Genomic DNA, 20,171 nt, shown 5'->3' with positions numbered 1-20,171 from the left:
AAATCCCTCCTGAGATGTGTGCAAACCTGGTGGCCAACTACAAGAAACGTCTGACCTCTGTGATTACCAACAAGGGTTTTGCCACCAAGTACTAAGTCATGTTTTGCAGAGGGGTCAAATACTTATTTCCCTCATTAAAATGCAAATCAATTTATAACATTTTTGACATGTGTTTTTCTTGATGTTCTCACTGTTCAAATAAACCTACCATTAAAATTATAGACTGATCATTTCTTTGTCAGTGGGCAAACGTACAAAATCAGCAGGAGATCAAATACTTTTTTCCCTCACTGTAGGATCAGCTCTCCTCACCCCAATCAAAACCTTAACCATTATGAGATAAACATCCAGACTGACTCTGGAACAGGTTTTAAAGTGATAGTGTTTTTAAAGTGATAGACAGTGTACTGTACACTGGGTATTGTTGTCAGCGTCCCATAGTTTGGTTTGAGCTGTCAGTTTGAATGTGAACTAGGTCATGTACTGCATCTCGAGTTTCTGTCTCATAATCAACTAAATGTTTGGTGGTACAGTATTATATTCCCATAGACTTCAAAGCACAAGTCTGACATCAGTCACTTTTTGTGGAGGTATTAAGAAGGTATCAAGCTGGGTGGATTACAAGACAATAAACTAGGTCAAATTGAAAAGGAGAAAAGTAAAGTTTCAGTTGAAGTGTACTGAGGGTAGTAGAGATGGAAGTTGAACAGCCCGTCTTGACTGAACCCTGTCTGTCTACCAGGGTATGTGGACATTGGGTTGATTCCAGAGGGGGCTCGGGACATTCGCATCGAGGAGGTGGCTGAGGCTGGGAATTTCTTGGCTCTCCGGAGTGACGACCCCGGCAAGTACTTCCTGAATGGCGGTTGGACTATCCAATGGAATGGGGAATACAAGGCAGCGGGGACGGTGTTCACCTATGAGAGGACAGGCCAACTGGAGAACTTGACCTCCCCTGGACCAACCCTAGAGCCAGTGTGGATACAGGTTGGATCACATACGCGTGCACCACACACACACACGTGGATACAGGTTGGATCACATACGCGTGCACCACACACACACACACACACACACACACACACACACACACACACACACAGCATGTGCCAGATACTCCGAAATGTAGTTTAACAGGCATTGCATGATTTGTTTATCTAAAATACCTTCCACTTGAGAGATGTTATCCAGGAAAAGCAAAACGCAAACAGACAAAATGTTCACTTACACATATTTAATTTGTTTTATTCAACTTTAATCAAACCGGGACATCTCTTTTCAATTAAACTCTATTTTGCATGATCGGCTCTGTGGTTCTAGTTTCATGGAGATCTAAGATGTTGTTGGCTTTTGATTAGAAGTCATTATTTCCTAACAGGATTTGGTTGTTCAGGCAGTGTAGGTGTTTACACTGAGCTACAGTAATTATTCCCTAACAGGATTTGGTTGTTCAGGCAGTGTAGGTGTTTACACTGAGCTACAGTAATTATTCCCTAACAGGGTTTGGTTGTTCAGGCAGTGTAGGTGTTTACACTGAGCTACAGTAATTATTCCCTAACAGGGTTTGGTTGTTCAGGCAGTGTAGGTGTTTACACTGAGCTACAGTAATTATTCCCTAACAGGGTTTGGTTGTTCAGGCAGTGTAGGTGTTTACACTGAGCTACAGTAATTATTCCCTAACAGGGTTTGGTTGTTCAGGCAGTGTAGGTGTTTACACTGAGCTACAGTAATTATTCCCTAACAGGGTTTGGTTGTTCAGGCAGTGTAGGTGTTTACACTGAGCTACAGTAATTATTCCCTAACAGGGTTTGGTTGTTCAGGCAGTGTAGGTGTTTACACTGAGCTACAGTAATTATTCCCTAACAGGGTTTGGTTGTTCAGGCAGTGTAGGTGTTTACACTGAGCTACAGTAATTATTCCCTAACAGGGTTTGGTTGTTCAGGCAGTGTAGGTGTTTACACTGAGCTACAGTAATTATTCCCTAACAGGGTTTGGTTGTTCAGGCAGTGTAGGTGTTTACACTGAGCTACAGTAATGAAATAAATGTCTCTTATTTTAAAGGCTGTGTCATTTCAAAGACTTTAACCCTGCTGTGCCAACCTGTGCAAACTAAGGGTAGTTTCCAATAATTGTTTGTTGTTGACCTTGAGAGAATCCACTTTGAATCTGTACAATTCTCATCCAGCGGGAATTCCTTTGTGTTACGGCTACAAAAGAGAAGTTTTTTTTTGTCGAAGCCATTTCGTTTTGAACGGTGGTGCTGTATTCTATCCTCTCTGTCATTACAAATTCCCCCCATGTACTGTAAATGAATCCACAGCTACACCCGTACAAATGCATCACAACAACTGAACAACAATCTCAATGCCTGTTTTTACACTTTAAAGTAGCTGATGGCCCAGTGAAAATCTCACTATTAACTCCTATCTGTTAACTCCTATCTACATAATGTTGTTGACTCGTCCTGTACTCTTATTTCTGGCAGAAGCATAAATTGGAGCAAAAAGCACTTAAAAAACAAACATCTCAAACAGACGGTTTCAAAAACGCTGGCTATTTCCTCATAGAACACGTTGTCATCTCCCTGAGGAGGATGAGCTAGCCAATCAGCAGCCTAGAGGAGGATGAGCTAGACAATCAGTTTTCTACTTGCATTAATATTTTTAATGAGCGGTATACGCCCACACCATTCTGCTGTTGGGGTACGCCCACACCAGGCCAGGTGGTGGAGGCAGTACCAGGGGGCAGATAAAGGGCTTTGTCCCACTGTGGGGATCTGAAGCCCCCCCTAGCCTGGCATGGTGCCCACAGGGGTAGGGGTGGTAGGGGGACAGCTTCTGTCTGTCTGCTGGACCACAGACAGTGGACAAAGAGATGAGTACTGGCACTGATGTCATGTTGACCTCTTCTCTCACTGGCACTGCTGGAGTCTACTAATAGTCTCTCTCTCTCTCTCTCTCTCTCTCTCTCTCTCTCTCTCTCTGAGTTGATGCTTAACTTTCTCTCCCTCTCTCCCTCACACTAAATGAGTGTTTGTGTGGTGGTTTCTCACTGATGTTTCAATGTTTTTGTTATGAACTCTAATGAGACCACCTTGTGTGAGGTAAGTGCACCATGTGTGATGACTTGTAGTTGTTATGTTCTGCAGTAAGTGGAAACCTATAATCAACAAGTGAGAAATTATTGATCATGTGTACGTAACTGTATGACGGTCACACGCAGCGCAGCACTGAAACAACTTAACAGTCTACAATGTTATTTCTGAACATTTAGCGATAGAATTCCATTGCATCTCTATCTCTCTGTGAGGACACAATGGAAACAGATGATTTCCAAATAATTTAGCCTGTCACAAGGCCCCATGGCTCTCTCAGCCAAAATGCTTTTGTTTTGGGACATGTGCCACTCAAATTCAATGTTCCTATCTCCGTCTCCAGAGGAAACATTTTGGAATGCCTTTCAGAGACAAATACTTTTCTAAACAAATATTTGCACCTTGTCCAAGTAAAACCCTGTGGAGAGAACAGCTGTTGAGCCGACTCCCCAGGTCCCAGCTTTACCTTTCCATTAGTGTCAACTGTGTCTGCTCACATTCTTTACCCGTCTTGCACAAAGCTCATTCATCCCCTAAGTGTGTCAGCCTGTCCAAACACAGGATCAGGGAAGTGGCAGCTCGGTTGTTAAGTCCTCTCAAATGGACACTACAGTTCATTGTAACAAGCTTCCAGTGACACACAGAAAAGTCAATGACTTGAGGGAAGGGCGAAGGAGGTGTCAAAAAGAGTGCTCAAAGGGCAAACACGTAACCATGGTGTTTGGAATTAGACATTGTTTGCTGAGCGTTGATAGATATTGGAGATGAGGAGCGTTCCCTATGGAACTGGATTCCACAGCGTTCTTCAGGTGTTTGTCTCCAGGACCTCATGTTGGAGGTGGTGATGGAGGGTCTGGCGTGGATGGGCTTTGTATGTCCCATTTGACCATTTTACCCCATGTGTCTCACTTGAAGTGGCACTCAGTCTGTCATGTTTCAGGTATCACTAGGGAGGTAAGGTGTCTGGTAGATTGGACACATTTACCATGGGGTTTGGGGGAAACTAGAGAAATATTTTTATAAACCTTGGCAACACGTTGTACAGAGAAAACACATTTGCATTTCACTTAGACAAGGATGTTCATTAAATATTGAGCGATATCACAGCCAAGTGTAAACACTCTTTAAAATCAGATAAGATAATAATATCACACTCCACTTTCTTCCAGTCTTGCTTGTCTGAGCTTGATCTACTTACTGTACTAGCATAAGTTGGAAGACAAATGAATTAGCTTCACAAATGTAGTCCATATGCCAAGTACCCACAAATTAATATCCATGACCTTTTGATGGTGAAAGACAATGTACTGGATTGAAAATGTGGCTGTGATTATATTCGAATACATGCAACTCATGACTAATTGAGTATTCCTTTTGGCTTGTTGATAGCATATGCCTTAGTAACTGCTTACGGAATAATTTGTTATATCAGTGGGCTTTATATAGAATTGTCAGTGTATCAGTTTGTCCCATGAGAACCCGCTTTGATGTCAGTTTTGGGAAAAAGCTAAAGAAGATTCCTATTGTTCAATCAAATATTGCTTTCTTGTTTCCCAGTTTGCCTGAAGTGAGCTTCAATCCTCTCACTAGAGCTGATTCTAATAACAATGATTTTAATCAGCACCAATACATTGACAGTAAAAACAAAGATGAATTGTGTGGAGCCATAACGTTTTGTTCTGTGCTGTCACTGTGAATGACAAATGACAGTTCTTTGGGAAAATCAGTTGTCATAGGCAAGCGCATATCTTGACAGCCACTGTCTCAAATTCTGTTTAGTCTGCGTCGTGTAATTATTTATCCCACGTAGAAGAGATATCCTGGCCAGTGTTTCACTTCTAACTCTGTATAAAATTGTCAAACTCACTGTGACATGACTTGATAGTCAGGCATAACACTTTGTGCTTTGACTTTGTCATGTTTGCCCCATTCCAATATGATTCCTGAAGTCCACTTAGTTATTTCACCGTGATCCAATAACAGATTTCACAACCTAAACTAAAATCTAGACTGTGGAGATCTACATGTAGAGAGTTAGAGCATACAGAGTGCTACAGAGTTACCATGGTAACATCATTCATACACTGCAACATAATGCTGTGGGCTATTCTTTTTAATGCTGTGGTTGTCAATGCTTTCAGTAGATTTGAATGATCCAATCAGACACGAGGCATCTGTGAAAGTGGAGACCAGAATTTAGGGTTTCATCTGGCCTGAAAACAAATGTGCTTGTTCCAGCTACTAACACGACAGTGACAGTGAAATTAGCAAAGATATTGTTGTTCTTTTTCCACAAAAATAGCAACTTCTTGTACTCATTCTCTATTGTATTTCACATTGTACTCGAATATCTTCCCAGAGACCCTAATGTTCAACATTGTGTAATTGATCACCTATTTGTAATGTTAAACAAAGGCTTATTAGATTAGTTGCCAGGAGCCCTTCTCCATGGCAGGGGTCTCCAACAGGTCGATGGTGAGCTACCAGTAGCTCGCAGCCCATCTATGAGTAGCTTGCCGAACAATTCTGAAAGTACATGCAATTTTCATATCCAGCTACTGTACTGTTAGAGGTTTTGATCTTTCCATTTATATTTTGAGGTAGCTCGTTAGCACTTAGGGTGCCCTGATTGGGGTCACCTCGTTAGTAAGTATGTGTTACACCTGTGCTGGTTTGTCCATCTTGTTAGTCGGAAGGTGTTTCACCTGTGCTAGCCCAGGTGATATTTAAGAGTGAGCTGGCCCAGCGCTCCAGTGGAGCTTGAGAGATGTTGGGAGAGCTACATGTCACGTTAGCCTGAGGGACGATTTCGAGCTCAACCAATTTAAGTTTGAAAGAAGCCTGAGTGTTGTTTGTTTTGCTCCATATTCTTTTTCTATTGTATTCTAAGTTGTTGTAGGTTTTTATTTTAGTCTGAGGCAAACCTAGTGGGCATCCATGGTGAGTGTCTGTTAGTCTGAGGCAAACCTAGTGGGCATCCATGGTGGGTGTCTGTTAGTCTGAGGCAAACCTAGTGGGCATCCATGGTGGGTGTCTGTTAGTCTGAGGCAAACCTAGTGGGCATCCATGGTGGGTGTCTGTTAGTCTGAGGCAAACCTAGTGGGCATCCATGGTGGGTGTCTGTTAGTCTGAGGTTAACCTAGTGGGTGTCCATGGTGGGTGTCTTTTAGTCTGAGGCAAAACCTAGTGGGCGTCCATGGTGGGTTTCTTTTAGTCTGAGGCAAAACCTAGTGGGCGTCCATGGTGGGTCTCTTTTAGAACCGCTTACTAGTGGCTTTGCCAACTTTCAGTGGTCACCCACATGGGTGCCTTTCAGAACCCCTTACTAGCAGTGGTGTAAAGTACTTAAGTAAAAATACTTGAAAGTACTACTTAAGTAATTTTTTTGGAGTATCTGTATATTTTTTACATCTTTTACTTCACTACATTCCTTAAGAAAATGATGTACCTTTTTACTCCATACATTTTCCCTGACCTCCAAAAGTATTTGTTACATTTTGAATGCTTAGCAGGACAGGAAAATGGTTCAATTCACACACTCAAGAGAACATCCCTGGTCAACCCTACTGCCTCTTATCTGGTGGACTCACTAAACACAAATGCTTCATTTGTAAATAATGTCTGAGTGTTGAAATGTGCCCCACACTATCCGTAAATGTAAAAAAACAAGAAGACAATTGTGCCGTCTGGTTTGCTTTATATAAGGAATTTTAAATTATTTATACTTGTACATTTACTTTTGTTACTTAAGTAGATTTTAGCAATTATATTTACTTTTAATACTTAAGTATGTTTAAAACCAAATACTTTTAGACTTTTACTCAAGTAGTATTTTACTGGGTGACTTTCACTTTTACTTGAGTAACTTTCTATTAAGGTATCTTTACTTTTACTCAAGTATGACAATTGGGAATTTTTTCCACCGCTGCCGAGTGTGCACCCACATGGGTGTCTTTTTTTATTATTGACTATTCAATCACTATTCTGAATGGCAGTGAAGGCAATTATTTATTTATTTTAATTTTATTTCACCTTTATTTAACCAGGTAGACCAGTTGAGAACAGTTCTCATTTACAACTGCGACCTGGCCAAGATAAAGCAAAGCAGTGCGACACAAACAACAACACAGAGTTACACATGGAATAAACAAACACACAGTCAATAACACAATAGAAAAGTCTATATACAGTGTGTGCAAATGAGGTAAGATTAGTGAGGTAAGGCAATAAATAGGCCGTAGTGGCAAAGTAATTACAATTTAGCAATTAAACACTGGAGCGATAGATGTGCAAGTAGAGATACTGGGGTGCAAAGGAGAAAAAAGATATATAACAATATGGGGATGAGGTAGTTGGATGGGCTTAAAGTTAGAGAGGGAGATGTGAGTCTCCAGCTTCAGTTATTTTTGCAATTCGTTCCAGTCATTGGCAGCAAAGAACTGGAAGGAAAGGCGGCCAAATGAGGAATTGGCTTTGGGGGTGACCAGTGAAATATACCTGCTGGAGTGCGTGCTACGGGTGCTGCTATGGTGACCAGTGAGCTGAGATAAGGCGGGGCTTTACCTAGCAAAGACTTATAGATGACCTGGAGCCAGTGGGTTTGGCGACGAATATGAAGCAAGGACCAGCCAACGAGAGCATACAGGTCGCAGTGGTGGGTAGTATATGGGGCGTTGGATGGCACTGTAATAGACTGCATCCAATTTTCTGTGTAGAGTGTTGGAGGCTATTTTGTAAATGACATCGCCGAAGTCAAGGAACAGTAGGATGGTCAGTTTTACGAGGGTATTTTTGGCAGCATGAGTGAAGGATGCTTTGTTGCGAAATAGGAAGCCGATTCTAGATTTAATTTTGGATTGGAGATGCTTAATGTGAGTCTGGAAGGAGAGTTTACAGTCTAACCAGACACCTAGGTATTTGTAGTTGTCCACATATTCTAAGTCAGAACCATCCAGAGTAGTGATGCTGGACTGGCAGGCAGATCCGGGCAGCAATCGCTTGAAGAGCATGCATTTAGTTTTACTTACATTTAAGAGCAGTTGGAGGCCACGGAAGGAGAGTTGTATGGCATTGAAGCTCGTCTGGTTAGTTAACACAGTGTCCAAAGAAGGGCCAGAAGTATACAGAATGGTGTCGTCTGCGTAGAGGTGGATCAGAGAATCACCATCAGCAAGAGCGACATCATTGATGTATACAGAGAAAAGAGTCGGCTCGAGAATTGAACCCTGTGGCACCCCCATAGAGACTGCCTGAGGAACGGACAACAGGCCCTCTGATTTGACACACTGAACTCTATCAGAGAAGTAGTTGGTGAACCAGGCGAGGCAGTCATTTGAGAAACCAAGGCTGTTGAGTCTGCCGATAAGGATGTGGTGATTGACAGAGTCGGAAGCCTTAGAACCCCTTACTAGTGGCTTTGCCAACTTTTAGTGGGCACAAACATGGGTGTCTTTCAGAACCTAAAGGCTACCTAAATTCTATCAGCATATTGATTGCAGCACCCGCTCGGGCAATACACTGAACCATTGCTACTCTGACTTCTGCGACGCATACAAGGCCCTCCCCGCCATCCCTTCGGCAAATCCGCCCACGACTCCATCTTGCTTCTACCGTCCTATAGGCAGAAACTCAAACAGGATGTACCCTTGACTAGAACCATTCAACACTGGTCTGACCAATCGGAATCCACGCTTCAAGATTGTTTTGATCACGCGGACTGGGAAATGTTCCAGGCAGCCTCAGAGAATGACATTGATCTATACGTTGACTTGGTGAGTGAGTTTATAAGGAAGTGCATTGGAGATTTTGTACCCAATGTGACTATCAAAACATACCCTAACCAGAAACCATGGATGGATGGTGTCTTTCGCGCAAAACTGAAAGCGCGAACCCCTGCATTTAACCATGGAAAGAGGACTGGGAATATGGCCGAATATAAACAGTGTAGTTATTCCCTCCGCAAGGCAATCAAACAAGCGAAATGTCGGTATAGGGACAAAGTGAAGTCGCAATTCAATGGCACAGACACGAGACATATGTGGCAGGGTCTACAGGCAATTACGGACATCAAAAGGAAAACCAGCCACGTCACGTACACCGACGTATTGCTTCCAGACAAACTAAACACCTTTTTTGCCTGCTTTGAGAATAATACAGTACCACCGACGCGGCCCGCTAACAAGGACCGCGGGCCCCCCCTCTCCTTCTCCGTGGCCGACATGAGTAAGACATTTAAACGTGTTAACCCTCGCAAGGCTGCTGGCCCAGAGGGCATCCCTAGCCACGTCCTCAGAGCATGTGCAGACCAGCTGGCTGGTGTGTTTACGGACATATTCAATCGCTCCCTATCTCAGTCTGCTGTTCCCACATGCTTCAAGATGGCGACAATTGCTCCCGTACCCAAGAAGGCAAAGGTAACTGAACTAAATGACTATCACCCCGTAGCACTCAATTTTGTCATCATGAAGTGCTTTGAGAGACTAGTCAAGGATCATGTCACCTCCACCTTACCTGCCACCCTAGACCCAATTCAGATTGCATACAGTTTGCATAACAGGTCCACAGACGATGCAATCACTATCACACTGCACACTGCCCTATCCCATCTGGACAAGAGTAATACCTATGTAAGAATGCTGTTCATTGACTATAGCTCAGCATTCAACACCATAGTACCCTCCAAGCTCATCATTAAGCTGGAGGCCCTGGGTCTCATCCCTGCCCTGTGCAATTGGGTCCAGGTCTTTCAGACGGGCCGCCCCCAGGTGGTGAAAGTAGGAAACATCTCCACTTCGCTGACCCTCAACACTGGGGCCCCACAAGGGTGCATGCTCACCCCCCTCCAACTCAATCAACACAACAGTAGTGGGCTTGATTACCAACAACGATGAGACAGCCTACAGGGAGGAGGTGAGTGCACAGGAAAACAACCTCTCACTCAACGTCAACAAAACAAAGGAGATGATCATGGACTTCAGGGGACAGCAGTGGAGAAGGTGGAAAGTTTTAAGTTCCTGGGTGTACACATCACAGACAAACTGAAATGGTCCACCCACACAACCCTGACAAACTTTTACAGATGCACAATTGAGAGCATCCTGTTGGGCTGTATCACCGCCTGGCACGGCAACTGCACCGCCCACAACCGCAAGGCTCTCCAGAGGGTGGTACGGTCTGCACAACGCATCACCGGGGGCAAACTACCTGCCCTCCAGGACACCTACAGCACCCGATATCACAGGAAGGCCAAAAAGATCATCAAGGACAACAACCACCCAAGCCATTGCCTGTCAATACTGCTACCATCCAGAAGGCAAGGTCATTACAGGTGCATTAAAGCTGGGACCTAGAGACTGGAAAAAAAGCTTCTATCTCAAGGTCGTCAGACTGCTAAACAGCAATAACTAACTCAGAGAGGCTGCTGCCTAAATAGACACTCAAATCATTGGCCACTTTAATAAATGGATCACAGGTCACTTTAAGCAATGCCACTTTAATAATGTTTACATATCTTACATTACTCATCTCATATGTTTATACTGTATCTTATACCATCTATTGCATCTTGCCTATGCCGCTCGGCCATCGCTCATCCGTATATTTATATGTACATATTCTTATTCCATCCCTTTAGATTATTATTTTTTTTACCCCTTTTTCCCCCCAATTTCGTGGTATCCAATTGGTAGTTACAGTCTTGTCTCATCGCTGCAGCTCCTGTACGGACTCGGGAGAGGCGAAGGTCATGAGCTGCGTGTCCTCCATAACACAACCCAACCAAGCCACACTGCTTCTTGACACAATGCCCACTTAACCCGGAAGCCAGCCGCACCAATGTGTCGGAGGAAACACCTTACACCTGGCGACCGTGTCAGCATGCACTGCGCCCGGTCCGCCACAGGAGTCGCTAGTGCGCGATGGGACAAGGACATCCCTGCCGACCAAACACTCCCCTAACCTGGAAGACGCTGGGCCAATTGTGCGCCGCCCCATGCGTCTGCCGGTTGCGGCCGGTTGCGACAGAGCCTTGACTTGAACCTAGAATCTCTAGTGCCACAGCTAGCAATGCGATGCAGTGCCTTAGACCAGTGCGGCACTCGGGAGGCCCCATCCCTTTAGATTTGTGTGTATTAGGTAGTTGTTGGGGAATTATTAGATTACTTGTTAGATACTACTGCACTGTCGGAACTAGAAGCACAAGCAATTCGCTACATTCGCATTAACATCTGCTAACCATGTGTATGTGACCAATAACATTTGATTTGAACTTCCTTTGAACCCCTTTCGGTTTTGTTTTGGTTGTCAAAGTGATTTTCTTTGTTAGTTCCCTTTGTTGTGAGTGACATTTGAAGTTTGTCTTGTGGGACCATCACATTGCTATCTAATCAACACAACATTGACATTATCCCATCCCTGGTTAGCCACTATCGTCTTCAAAAGCCAAACCTAACACAGTATCTGACAATGAATTTCCAGCATTATGCCTGTCTGTGTCGTGCGTGCGTTGGTCTATCACTCAGTGTGTAGCCAGTTGATGTGGTAACCATCGTGGTGGGTTGACAGAAATACTTTCCCTAAAACCTTCTCAATTAAATGTTACCTGCAAAGTAGGCTTACCTGGCAGAAGTACACTACATGACCAAAAGTATGTGGACACCTTCTCGTCGAAAATCTCATTCCAAAATCATCGGCATTAATATGGAGTTGGTCCCTCCTTTGCTGCTATAACATCCTCCACTCTTCTGGGAAGGCTTTCCACTAGATGTTGGGACTTGCTTCCATGCCACAAGCATTAGTGAGGTCAGGCACGCAGTCGGCGCTTCAATTCATCCCAAAGGTGTTCGATGGGGTTGAGGTCAGGGCTCTGTGCAGGCCAGTCAAGTTCTTCCACACCGATCTTGACAAAGCATTTCTATATGGAGCTCGCTTTGTGCGCTTGGGCATTGTCATGCTGAAACAGGAAAGGGCCTTCCCCAAACTATTGCCACAAAGTTGGAAGCACAGAATCTTCTACAACGTCATTGTATGCTGTAGCATTACGATTTCCAATCACTGGAACTAAGGGGCCCGAACCATGAAATCAGAACATCCAATTTCGTTATTTCTCAATGAACCAAAGTAATTTTAAGAATGAAAAACCAGGACATTTTTAACTGAACATAATTTGGGAAAATATAAAACGTTATTGGGGGGAATTGCAGATTTTATAGGGCCCCCGTTAGTTGTTTATTAACCATTATTTTATCAGGTATATTGACAGAAAACAGTGAGCTACTTTCGCTTGTACACTAAGGACCTGGTGAAGAGTTGCAGAGGAGAGAAAAGAAGAATGTTCCTATTTGAAAGCTAGAAAGAATGTATAGCTTGAGACATGTTTCATTTAAAGTAGCTCTCATGCTAGAAAAAGTTGGAGAGCCCTGCTCAATGAAGTATGCAACATGAGTTATTGCTTACTGCCTGTGCAAGCTTAGGATACAGGCGGCGTATCACTGGGTATCACAGCCAACAGACTCTGTGCCCTGGCAGTCTCCCTGTGCTGTCCCAAGCTGACCTGTTCTAACTTTACATCCTGTCTGTTTGGATAGCTGAGATCAGATCTGGGCCTCCCAATGATGCTTGGTCCAGAAATTAAAGTGGAAATTGGTATGTGATTGTGCTGTTGGCTGGAATAGGTGTGTTGACTCGCTGAGAGCCCCAGCACGCGGGTGAGATGGCCATCTGGGAGGAGATACCATCCATGCCCCCCCTCCTGTGCGATCATCATCCACCACCCGATCCAATCTCCTAAACACATATTAGCCACACACACCTCAAACCACTAACATGAGCACATTCCACACACTCCCCAAAAGACATGCCCCCCCCCATACCACTGCACAGCATGACACATACACATAGTACATACACACACACACAGTACACACCAAACAACAAACCCTTCAACATCATTCACTTCAAGAAATATGTGATCCGAAGCAGCAATGGCTTGTTGACTGTTTGACCTTTTAGTTTGTTTGTTTTGAGCTTTTGTCTGTCTCGTGCTGTCTCGTCTGTCTCATGCTGTCTCGTCTGTCTCATGCTGTCTCGTCTGTCTCATGCTGTCTCGTCTGTCTCATGCTGTCTCGTCTGTCTCATGCTGTCTGTCTGTCTCGTCTGTCTCATGCTGTCTGTCTGGTCTGTCTCATGCTGTCTGTCTCGTCTGTCTCATGCTGTCTGTCTCGTCTGTCTCGTGCTGTCTGTCTCGTCTGTCTCGTGCTGTCTGTCTCGTCTCTCGTGCTGTCTCGTCTGTCTCGTTTGTCTCATGCTGTCTGTCTGTCTCGTCTGTCTGTCTCGTGCTGTCTGTCTGTCTCGTCTGTCTGTCTCATGCTGTCTGTCTGTCTCGTCTATCTCATGCTGTCTGTCTCGTCTCTCGTGCTGTCTGTCTCGTGCTGTCTGTCTCGTGCTGTCTGTCTCGTGCTGTCTGTCTCGTGCTGTCTGTCTTCGTGCTGTCTGTCTCGTGCTGTCTGTCTCGTCTCTCGTGCTGTCTCGTCTGTCTCATGCTGTCTCGTCTGTCTCATGCTGTCTGTCTCGTCTATATCATGCTGTCTGTCTCATCTCTCGTGCTGTCTGTCTCGTCTGTCTCGTGCTGTCTGTCTCGTCTCTCGTGCTGTCTCGTCTGTCTCGTTTGTCTCATGCTGTCTGTCTCGTCTGTCTGTCTCATGCTGTCTGTCTCGTCTATCTCATGCTGTCTGTCTCGTCTATCTCGTGCTGTCTGTCTCGTGCTGTCTGTCTCGTGCTGTCTGTCCAGTCTCTCATGCTGTCTCGTCTGTCTCGTTTGTCTCATGCTGTCTGTCTGTCTCGTGCTGTCTGTCTCGTCTGTCTGTCTCATGCTGTCTGTCTCGTCTATCTCATGCTGTCTGTCTTGTCTCTCGTGCTGTCTGTCTCGTGCTGTCTGTCTCGTGCTGTCTGTCTCGTGCTGTCTGTCTGGTCTCTCATGCTGTCTGTCTCATCCTGTCTGTTTCCTGCTGTCTCATGCTGTCTGTTTTCATGCTGTCTCGTCTGTCTCATTCTGATTGATCCTATGTGTTCTACAGCTACTCTTCCAGGAGACCAACCCAGGGGTGCGCTATGAGTACACCATCCATAGAGAGACTCTTCTGGACTCAGACAATGATATCCCTATACCCGGTTTCTTCTGGAAGTATGGCTCATGGACTGAGTGCAGTGCCACCTGCGGGACAGGTAAGACACCAATAATGGTGGTTGGCTACAATGGATGTTTACCCAGAGATGTAGTTCATTATATCCTACTGGCCTACTGTTTACAACACATCCAGGTTATCATGCATGAGTGGCTTTGCTTAGTCTCTTATGGGTCATGTTACAATGTACTACTTCACTAGATAATTAAAACCTTTACAACGGTTTTGAGCTTTGAACTTTACTAAAATGACATTTTTAAAGACCCAGGTGTGAATCCAACTTTGGTCTTGATTTCTTTATAACATATATTGGAGGTTAATTGTTGTTTATTACTCTTTTAGTTTGAGTCATAACCAAGAACATTACTATTTTAGTGTGAGTCACAACCAACAACATTAAAAGGAATTGTGGTGAAACTATATTTGTGAAATTGGTGGCTCACTCACTCAGATTGAAAATGGAGTGAAGGATGCCAACAGCATGGAATCCCTGAGTGGAGGGTAGTGAAGGATGCCAAGAGTATGGAATCCCTGAGTGAAGGATACCAACAGCATGGAATCCCTCAGTGGAGGGTAGTGAAGGATGCCAAGAGTATGGAATCCCTGAGTGAAGGATACCAACAGCATGGAATCCCTCAGTGGAGGATAGTGAAGGATGCCAAGAGTATGGAATCCCTCAGTGGAGGATAGTGAAGGATACCAACAGCATGGAATCCCTCAGTGGAGGGTAGTGAAAGATGCCAACAGCATGGAATCCCTGAGTGGAGGATAATGAAGGATGCCAAGAGTATGGAATCCCTGAGTGAAGGATACCAACAGCATGGAATCCCTCAGTGGAGGATAGTGAAGGATACCAACAGCATGGAATCCCTCAGTGGAGGGTAGTGAAAGATGCCAACAGCATGGAATCGGTGAGTGGAGGATAGTGAAGGATGCCAACAGCATGGAATCCCTGAGTGGAGGATAGTGAAGGATGCCAACGGCATGGAATCCCTGAGTGGAGGGTAGTGAAGGATGCCAACAGCATGGAATCCCTGAGTGGAGGATAGTGAAGGATGCCAACGGCATGGAATCCCTGAGTGGAGGATAGTGAAGGATGCCAACAGCATGGAATCCCTGAGTGGAGGGTAGTGAAGGATGCCAACGGCATGGAATCCCTGAGTGGAGGGTAGTGAAGGATACCAACAGCATGGAATCCCTGAGTGGAGGGTAGTGAAGGATGCCAACGGCATGGAATCCCTGAGTGGAGGATAGTGAAGGATGCCAACGGCATGGAATCCCTGAGTGGAGGATAGTGAAGGATGCCAACGGCATGGAATCCCTGAGTGGAGGGTAGTGAAGGATACCAACAGCATGGAATCCCTGAGTGGAGGATAGTGAAGGATGCCAACAGCATGGAATCCCTGAGTGGAGGATAGTGAAGGATGCCAACAGCATGGAATCCCTGAGTGGAGGATAGTGAAGGATACCAACAGCATGGAATCCCTGAGTGGAGGATAGTGAAGGATGCCAACAGCATGGAATCGGTGAGTGGAGGGTATTTCTAAAACAAGGCCTTGTTGAATTTCGTGCCTGATTATCGTTGGAGCATGATTCACTCATCACCCTCTGAAGGAAACATTGAGCCCACATGAACCCCTCAAAGATGCAACATAGTCATACTCAGAGGAAAACATTTCCAGCTAATTATTCTGATTTGAGAGTAATTCAACACTGCCTTCCTTAATGGAAAGTTTGAAGTTTAAAAGGATAATTTTGAACGTGTATAAGAGAGCTTTCACCAGGTATTCGAGAATTCCTTACAATGCTTACTGTAGCAGTGAATTTCCACAGGCTATGAGAAAAACGTCTTTCTACCTCAAAGAAGCAAGTCTCAAATGGGGTAATTTCGATCCACACAGTAACAACGAGCTTCAATCATTTGACAGAACGTGAAAATCACTGCCACTCTTTTTTATGTTATTCTACTGTATTCATTGAACCATCCAGTCATCTTGTTCCATCTACTTTTACAGGAAATACTTTGACAGTTTCTTACGTTTAACTAGTCCCTGTGGAACGCGTATTTAAAACTTGAAATTGTATAGAATTTTTTGCATATGCAATGATCGACAGCAAAAAACCCTCATTATGTTATTAAAGTTTTCTGAATAATATTACCTGCGTTTTTTACTTAAACTGGCTTAAGGGTCATGGTTTGATGCAGTTACACATAATTCCATAGTGCAAGGAAAATTGGGTGGAAATGCTTGTCCAGATTGCATTTTATATCATGTCAAAGTTTTCAAAAAGTCTTTGATCTTTTTCTGTGACGTGCTCCTGTATACCTCTATGCGTATTTCTCTTGGGTCTCTAACCTTCTTCAGTTGAACAAGAAAGCAACCACATGATAATCGATTACAAATGGTTTGGATGAGTAAAGAATCTTATTGTACAGACTATTCTTACGCTAATGATTTGCTATTCAGTAGTTATAAAGTGTCTTCTGGGTCGCAAATCCTGCTGGCCAGAATCAATTATTAATCAGGACAGAATTAATTATTAACTTGTCATTAAAGTCAACCAAAAGGTACTTGAATGTGCTCTCACCGAAATTCTGCAAAGGATGAAACATTTTTAATCAAGTTGCCCTCATCTGGAATATGATTCTCAAGGATCAAAGGCTGTGTAGTAATTCAGTAATTACATTGACTGTACTGCCTTAAAAAAGACCCTCTCAAATGGAGTGGAAAACTGATTTGCTGCAAGGATTCTATGACTTATGAGAAGTAACCTCTGCATTGCTTATCCCTTTACACTCCTGGGAATTGGCCTGTATGGATAGGGCTACATTGAAATGTTTCTTACAGAAGAAATATGGAACGCATAACCATGGTAACAATGAAAAGGGAACAGTTTGGCATTTATGGGAACATTATTAGACTAAAGGTGAGGACACAACAGTTCACCTAACACAAGACTGAATTCAAACCTTACACTGTTGATTTGATGTGCATTTTAAATTATCTGTACTTTTCCGCCTCATTTGTTCAAAACGAAATCTGAAAATGCTCTGGATACATTCAGTAACATAAGAATATTCTTGGAGAATTTGGGGAAGGTGCAACATAAAACAAAATAATGACAGGAGTTTGAGTGAGAAGTCTAACTGGCGTCTCGAAGTGGCCCCAAACCTCTCCAAAGTGTGCTCAGTTCCTAAGTCATTTCAACACACTTTTATGACTCAGTATTTAACTATGAGGTGCTTTTTGAGCTCTCCTAGCTGTGTCAATGAGGAATTAGAACACACACTCTTTGGAACACAGCCCAGCATCCCCGCCTTCACACAATTGCTGTTGTTGTCTAAACGATCCAAACACGGTCCATTATAAATCATGATCTGGGTCAGGTGGGCATCATTTGAAAGTTTCTATTGCCAACATGACTAGCTAAATTATAAAATATGATCTTACAGTATTAGGCTTTCACAAGGCAATTCAGAGAAGCAGATGGTCATTTTGGTGCACATAGAATGGAGTCATGAGTGCATTCAGATGCGTGGTCCGTGGAACATTTTCTTTACAATACAACAAACATAGGCTCATTCTGTTCAGGGCAACCCAGGGTATAACGCCATATCATCTTGTAACTGTACATCAAACATAGTGATCATAAATGTTAATATATATATATATATATATATATATGTGTGTGTAACAACTGTCTTCAAGAATGGACCAAGGCGCAGCGGGAATGTGGATATAGTTTTTTAATTAAACATAAGTAAAGCATCCACAGGCAAAACAATAAACAATACTCACAACGACAGGAACAGTCTTGCAGGCACACAAAACGCAATGCAAGAACAACTACCCACAACCCCAAAGAAAAACACACACTACTATATAGGACTCAACACACCTGCCTTCAATTGGGAGTCCTAATCACCAACACAACACTTAACACACAAAAACCTGCTACGTCCTGACCAAAACTAACAATATATATATATATATTCGTTTTATGATATGTAAAGTGCACATTTGGAGTCAGAGGTGTTTTGCTTGCTTGTATTTCATTATGATTCTCAACTTTCAAAATACATCTTAATTTACAGCATTTCCCTCACTCAGAAAACAACGACAAACTAAAAAACATAGAGTTGTGAAGCGGAGAGCCTGAGCTCTGACGTCATGTATAGTATGTTACTGTACAGCCACTGAGTTCTAATTTCAGTACTTATTGGTGTCATAATCTGCCATTTTCAAACCATGTAAAGGGGTACTTTTGGCCTTTCCAAAGGTAGAACATTAATTGGCCATTTCGTCCAAGACAAGTCTGCTAATGTGTAACTGGCACTTTCAAAGGTGACATGTAGAAACACAGTCTGACTTTCAGATTGGATACGTATTGAGTTAATTAGAATGAAGGGTAAATGGTTTGCAACCAAGTCCCAAATGGTTTTAGCCAAAAGCCAGAGCACTCAAGGGAAACTAAAGCAAAAGGCAATGTTGTGGGCTGATACTTCTTCGGTTACCCAAGAGTGCCTCTAGGACTAAGGCCATCTGTCTGCATCATGGCTGGCTGACTCACTGAAATAGGTTTTGGGAGAAGTTTCCCAAACTTTCTCTTCCTTTCTTTCTGCCACCTATCTGACAGCGGTGTCCTGACAGCGGTGTTCTGAAGTTAAGAGGGCATTGCAATGGAGAGAGTGGCAGCTGAATTGCCAGGAGAGCAGAGGGCGATGACCAGACTCCACAAACATCCACAGCTTTTGACTGCAGCATAAATACTGTTCTGGCGATTTAATTATGTCACTGAATATTGACTATTCAATCCATATTCTGAATGGCAGTGAGGGTATGATTTTAGAAGTGGATATTCAGCTGGCAGATCCAAAGGTTAACGCTGCAATATGTAACTTTTTGGGCCACAGGATAAAATAGATATATAACTCCCATTCTATATCAGTCTTTTTTTTTTTTTTATCTTCTTTTATTTGACCTCTTTTTTCTCCCCAATTTCATGGTATCCAATTGGTAGTAGCTACAGTCTTGTCTCATCGCTGCAACTCCTGTACGTACTCAGGAGAGGCGAAGGTCGAGAGCCATGCGTCCTCTGAAACACAACCCAACCTAGCCGCACTGCTTCTTGGCACAACGCACATCCAACCCGGAAGCCAGCCACACCAATGTATCGGAGGAAACACTGTACCCCTGGCGACCTGGTCAGCATGCACTGCGCCCGGCCCGCCACAGGAGTCGCTAGTGCGCGATGAGACAAGGATATCCCTGCCGGCCAAACCCTCCCCAACGACGCTGGACCAATTGTGCATCGCCCCATGGACCTTCCGGTCGCGACTGGCTGCGACAGAGCCTGGGCTCGAATCCAGAATCTCTGGTGGCACAGCTAGCACTGCAATGCAGTGCCTTAGACCACTGCGCCACCCGGGAGGCCCGATCTGTCATTCTCATTGGAAGCAAGTCTGAGAAGCGGTAGAAATGTTCTTTATGTGCTATTTCTATGCTTCTTGTTTTGTTTTGTTTTGTTTTTGCATCTTTTACTTTCGGTTTTGTACATAAGCTGAAAATACAATATTTTTGGTTATGGAAAATATATTTCACAACGGTTTAGATGGTACAATGATTCTCTACACTATACTTGCTTGTTTTGTCACAGAAACTGAAATTAGGTGAACTATTAAAATTTTAGCAACGAGGAAAGGACAGAGGGATTTCTGCAGAGTGCATCTTTTAAGATAGGCATAGGGGTGGGGCGGCAGGTAGCCTAGTGGTTAGATCGTTGGACTAGTAACCGGAAGGTTGCAAGATAGAATCCCGAGCTGACATGGTAAAAATCTGTCGTTCTGCCACTGAACAAGGCAGTTAATCCACTGTTCCTAGGCCGACATTGAAAAT

At 43.7% G+C, this 20,171-nt stretch overlaps 1 protein-coding gene across 1 annotated transcript in view; it reads left to right on the top strand.

Moving 5' to 3' along the window:
- Positions 1-20,171, top strand: part of LOC106562791 (A disintegrin and metalloproteinase with thrombospondin motifs 7) — a 156,312-nt gene that overhangs the window by 75,739 nt on the left and 60,402 nt on the right. Inside the window, 2 exon segments of the mRNA XM_045688866.1 lie at positions 743-987; positions 14,167-14,314. Coding sequence (XP_045544822.1) covers positions 743-987; positions 14,167-14,314 — 393 coding nt within the window.

The sequence above is a fragment of the Salmo salar genome, chromosome ssa11, assembly GCF_905237065.1.
Source record: "Salmo salar chromosome ssa11, Ssal_v3.1, whole genome shotgun sequence".
Classification (NCBI taxonomy): Eukaryota; Metazoa; Chordata; class Actinopteri; order Salmoniformes; family Salmonidae; genus Salmo; species Salmo salar.
This window is presented reverse-complemented; position numbering and strand designations above follow the sequence as displayed.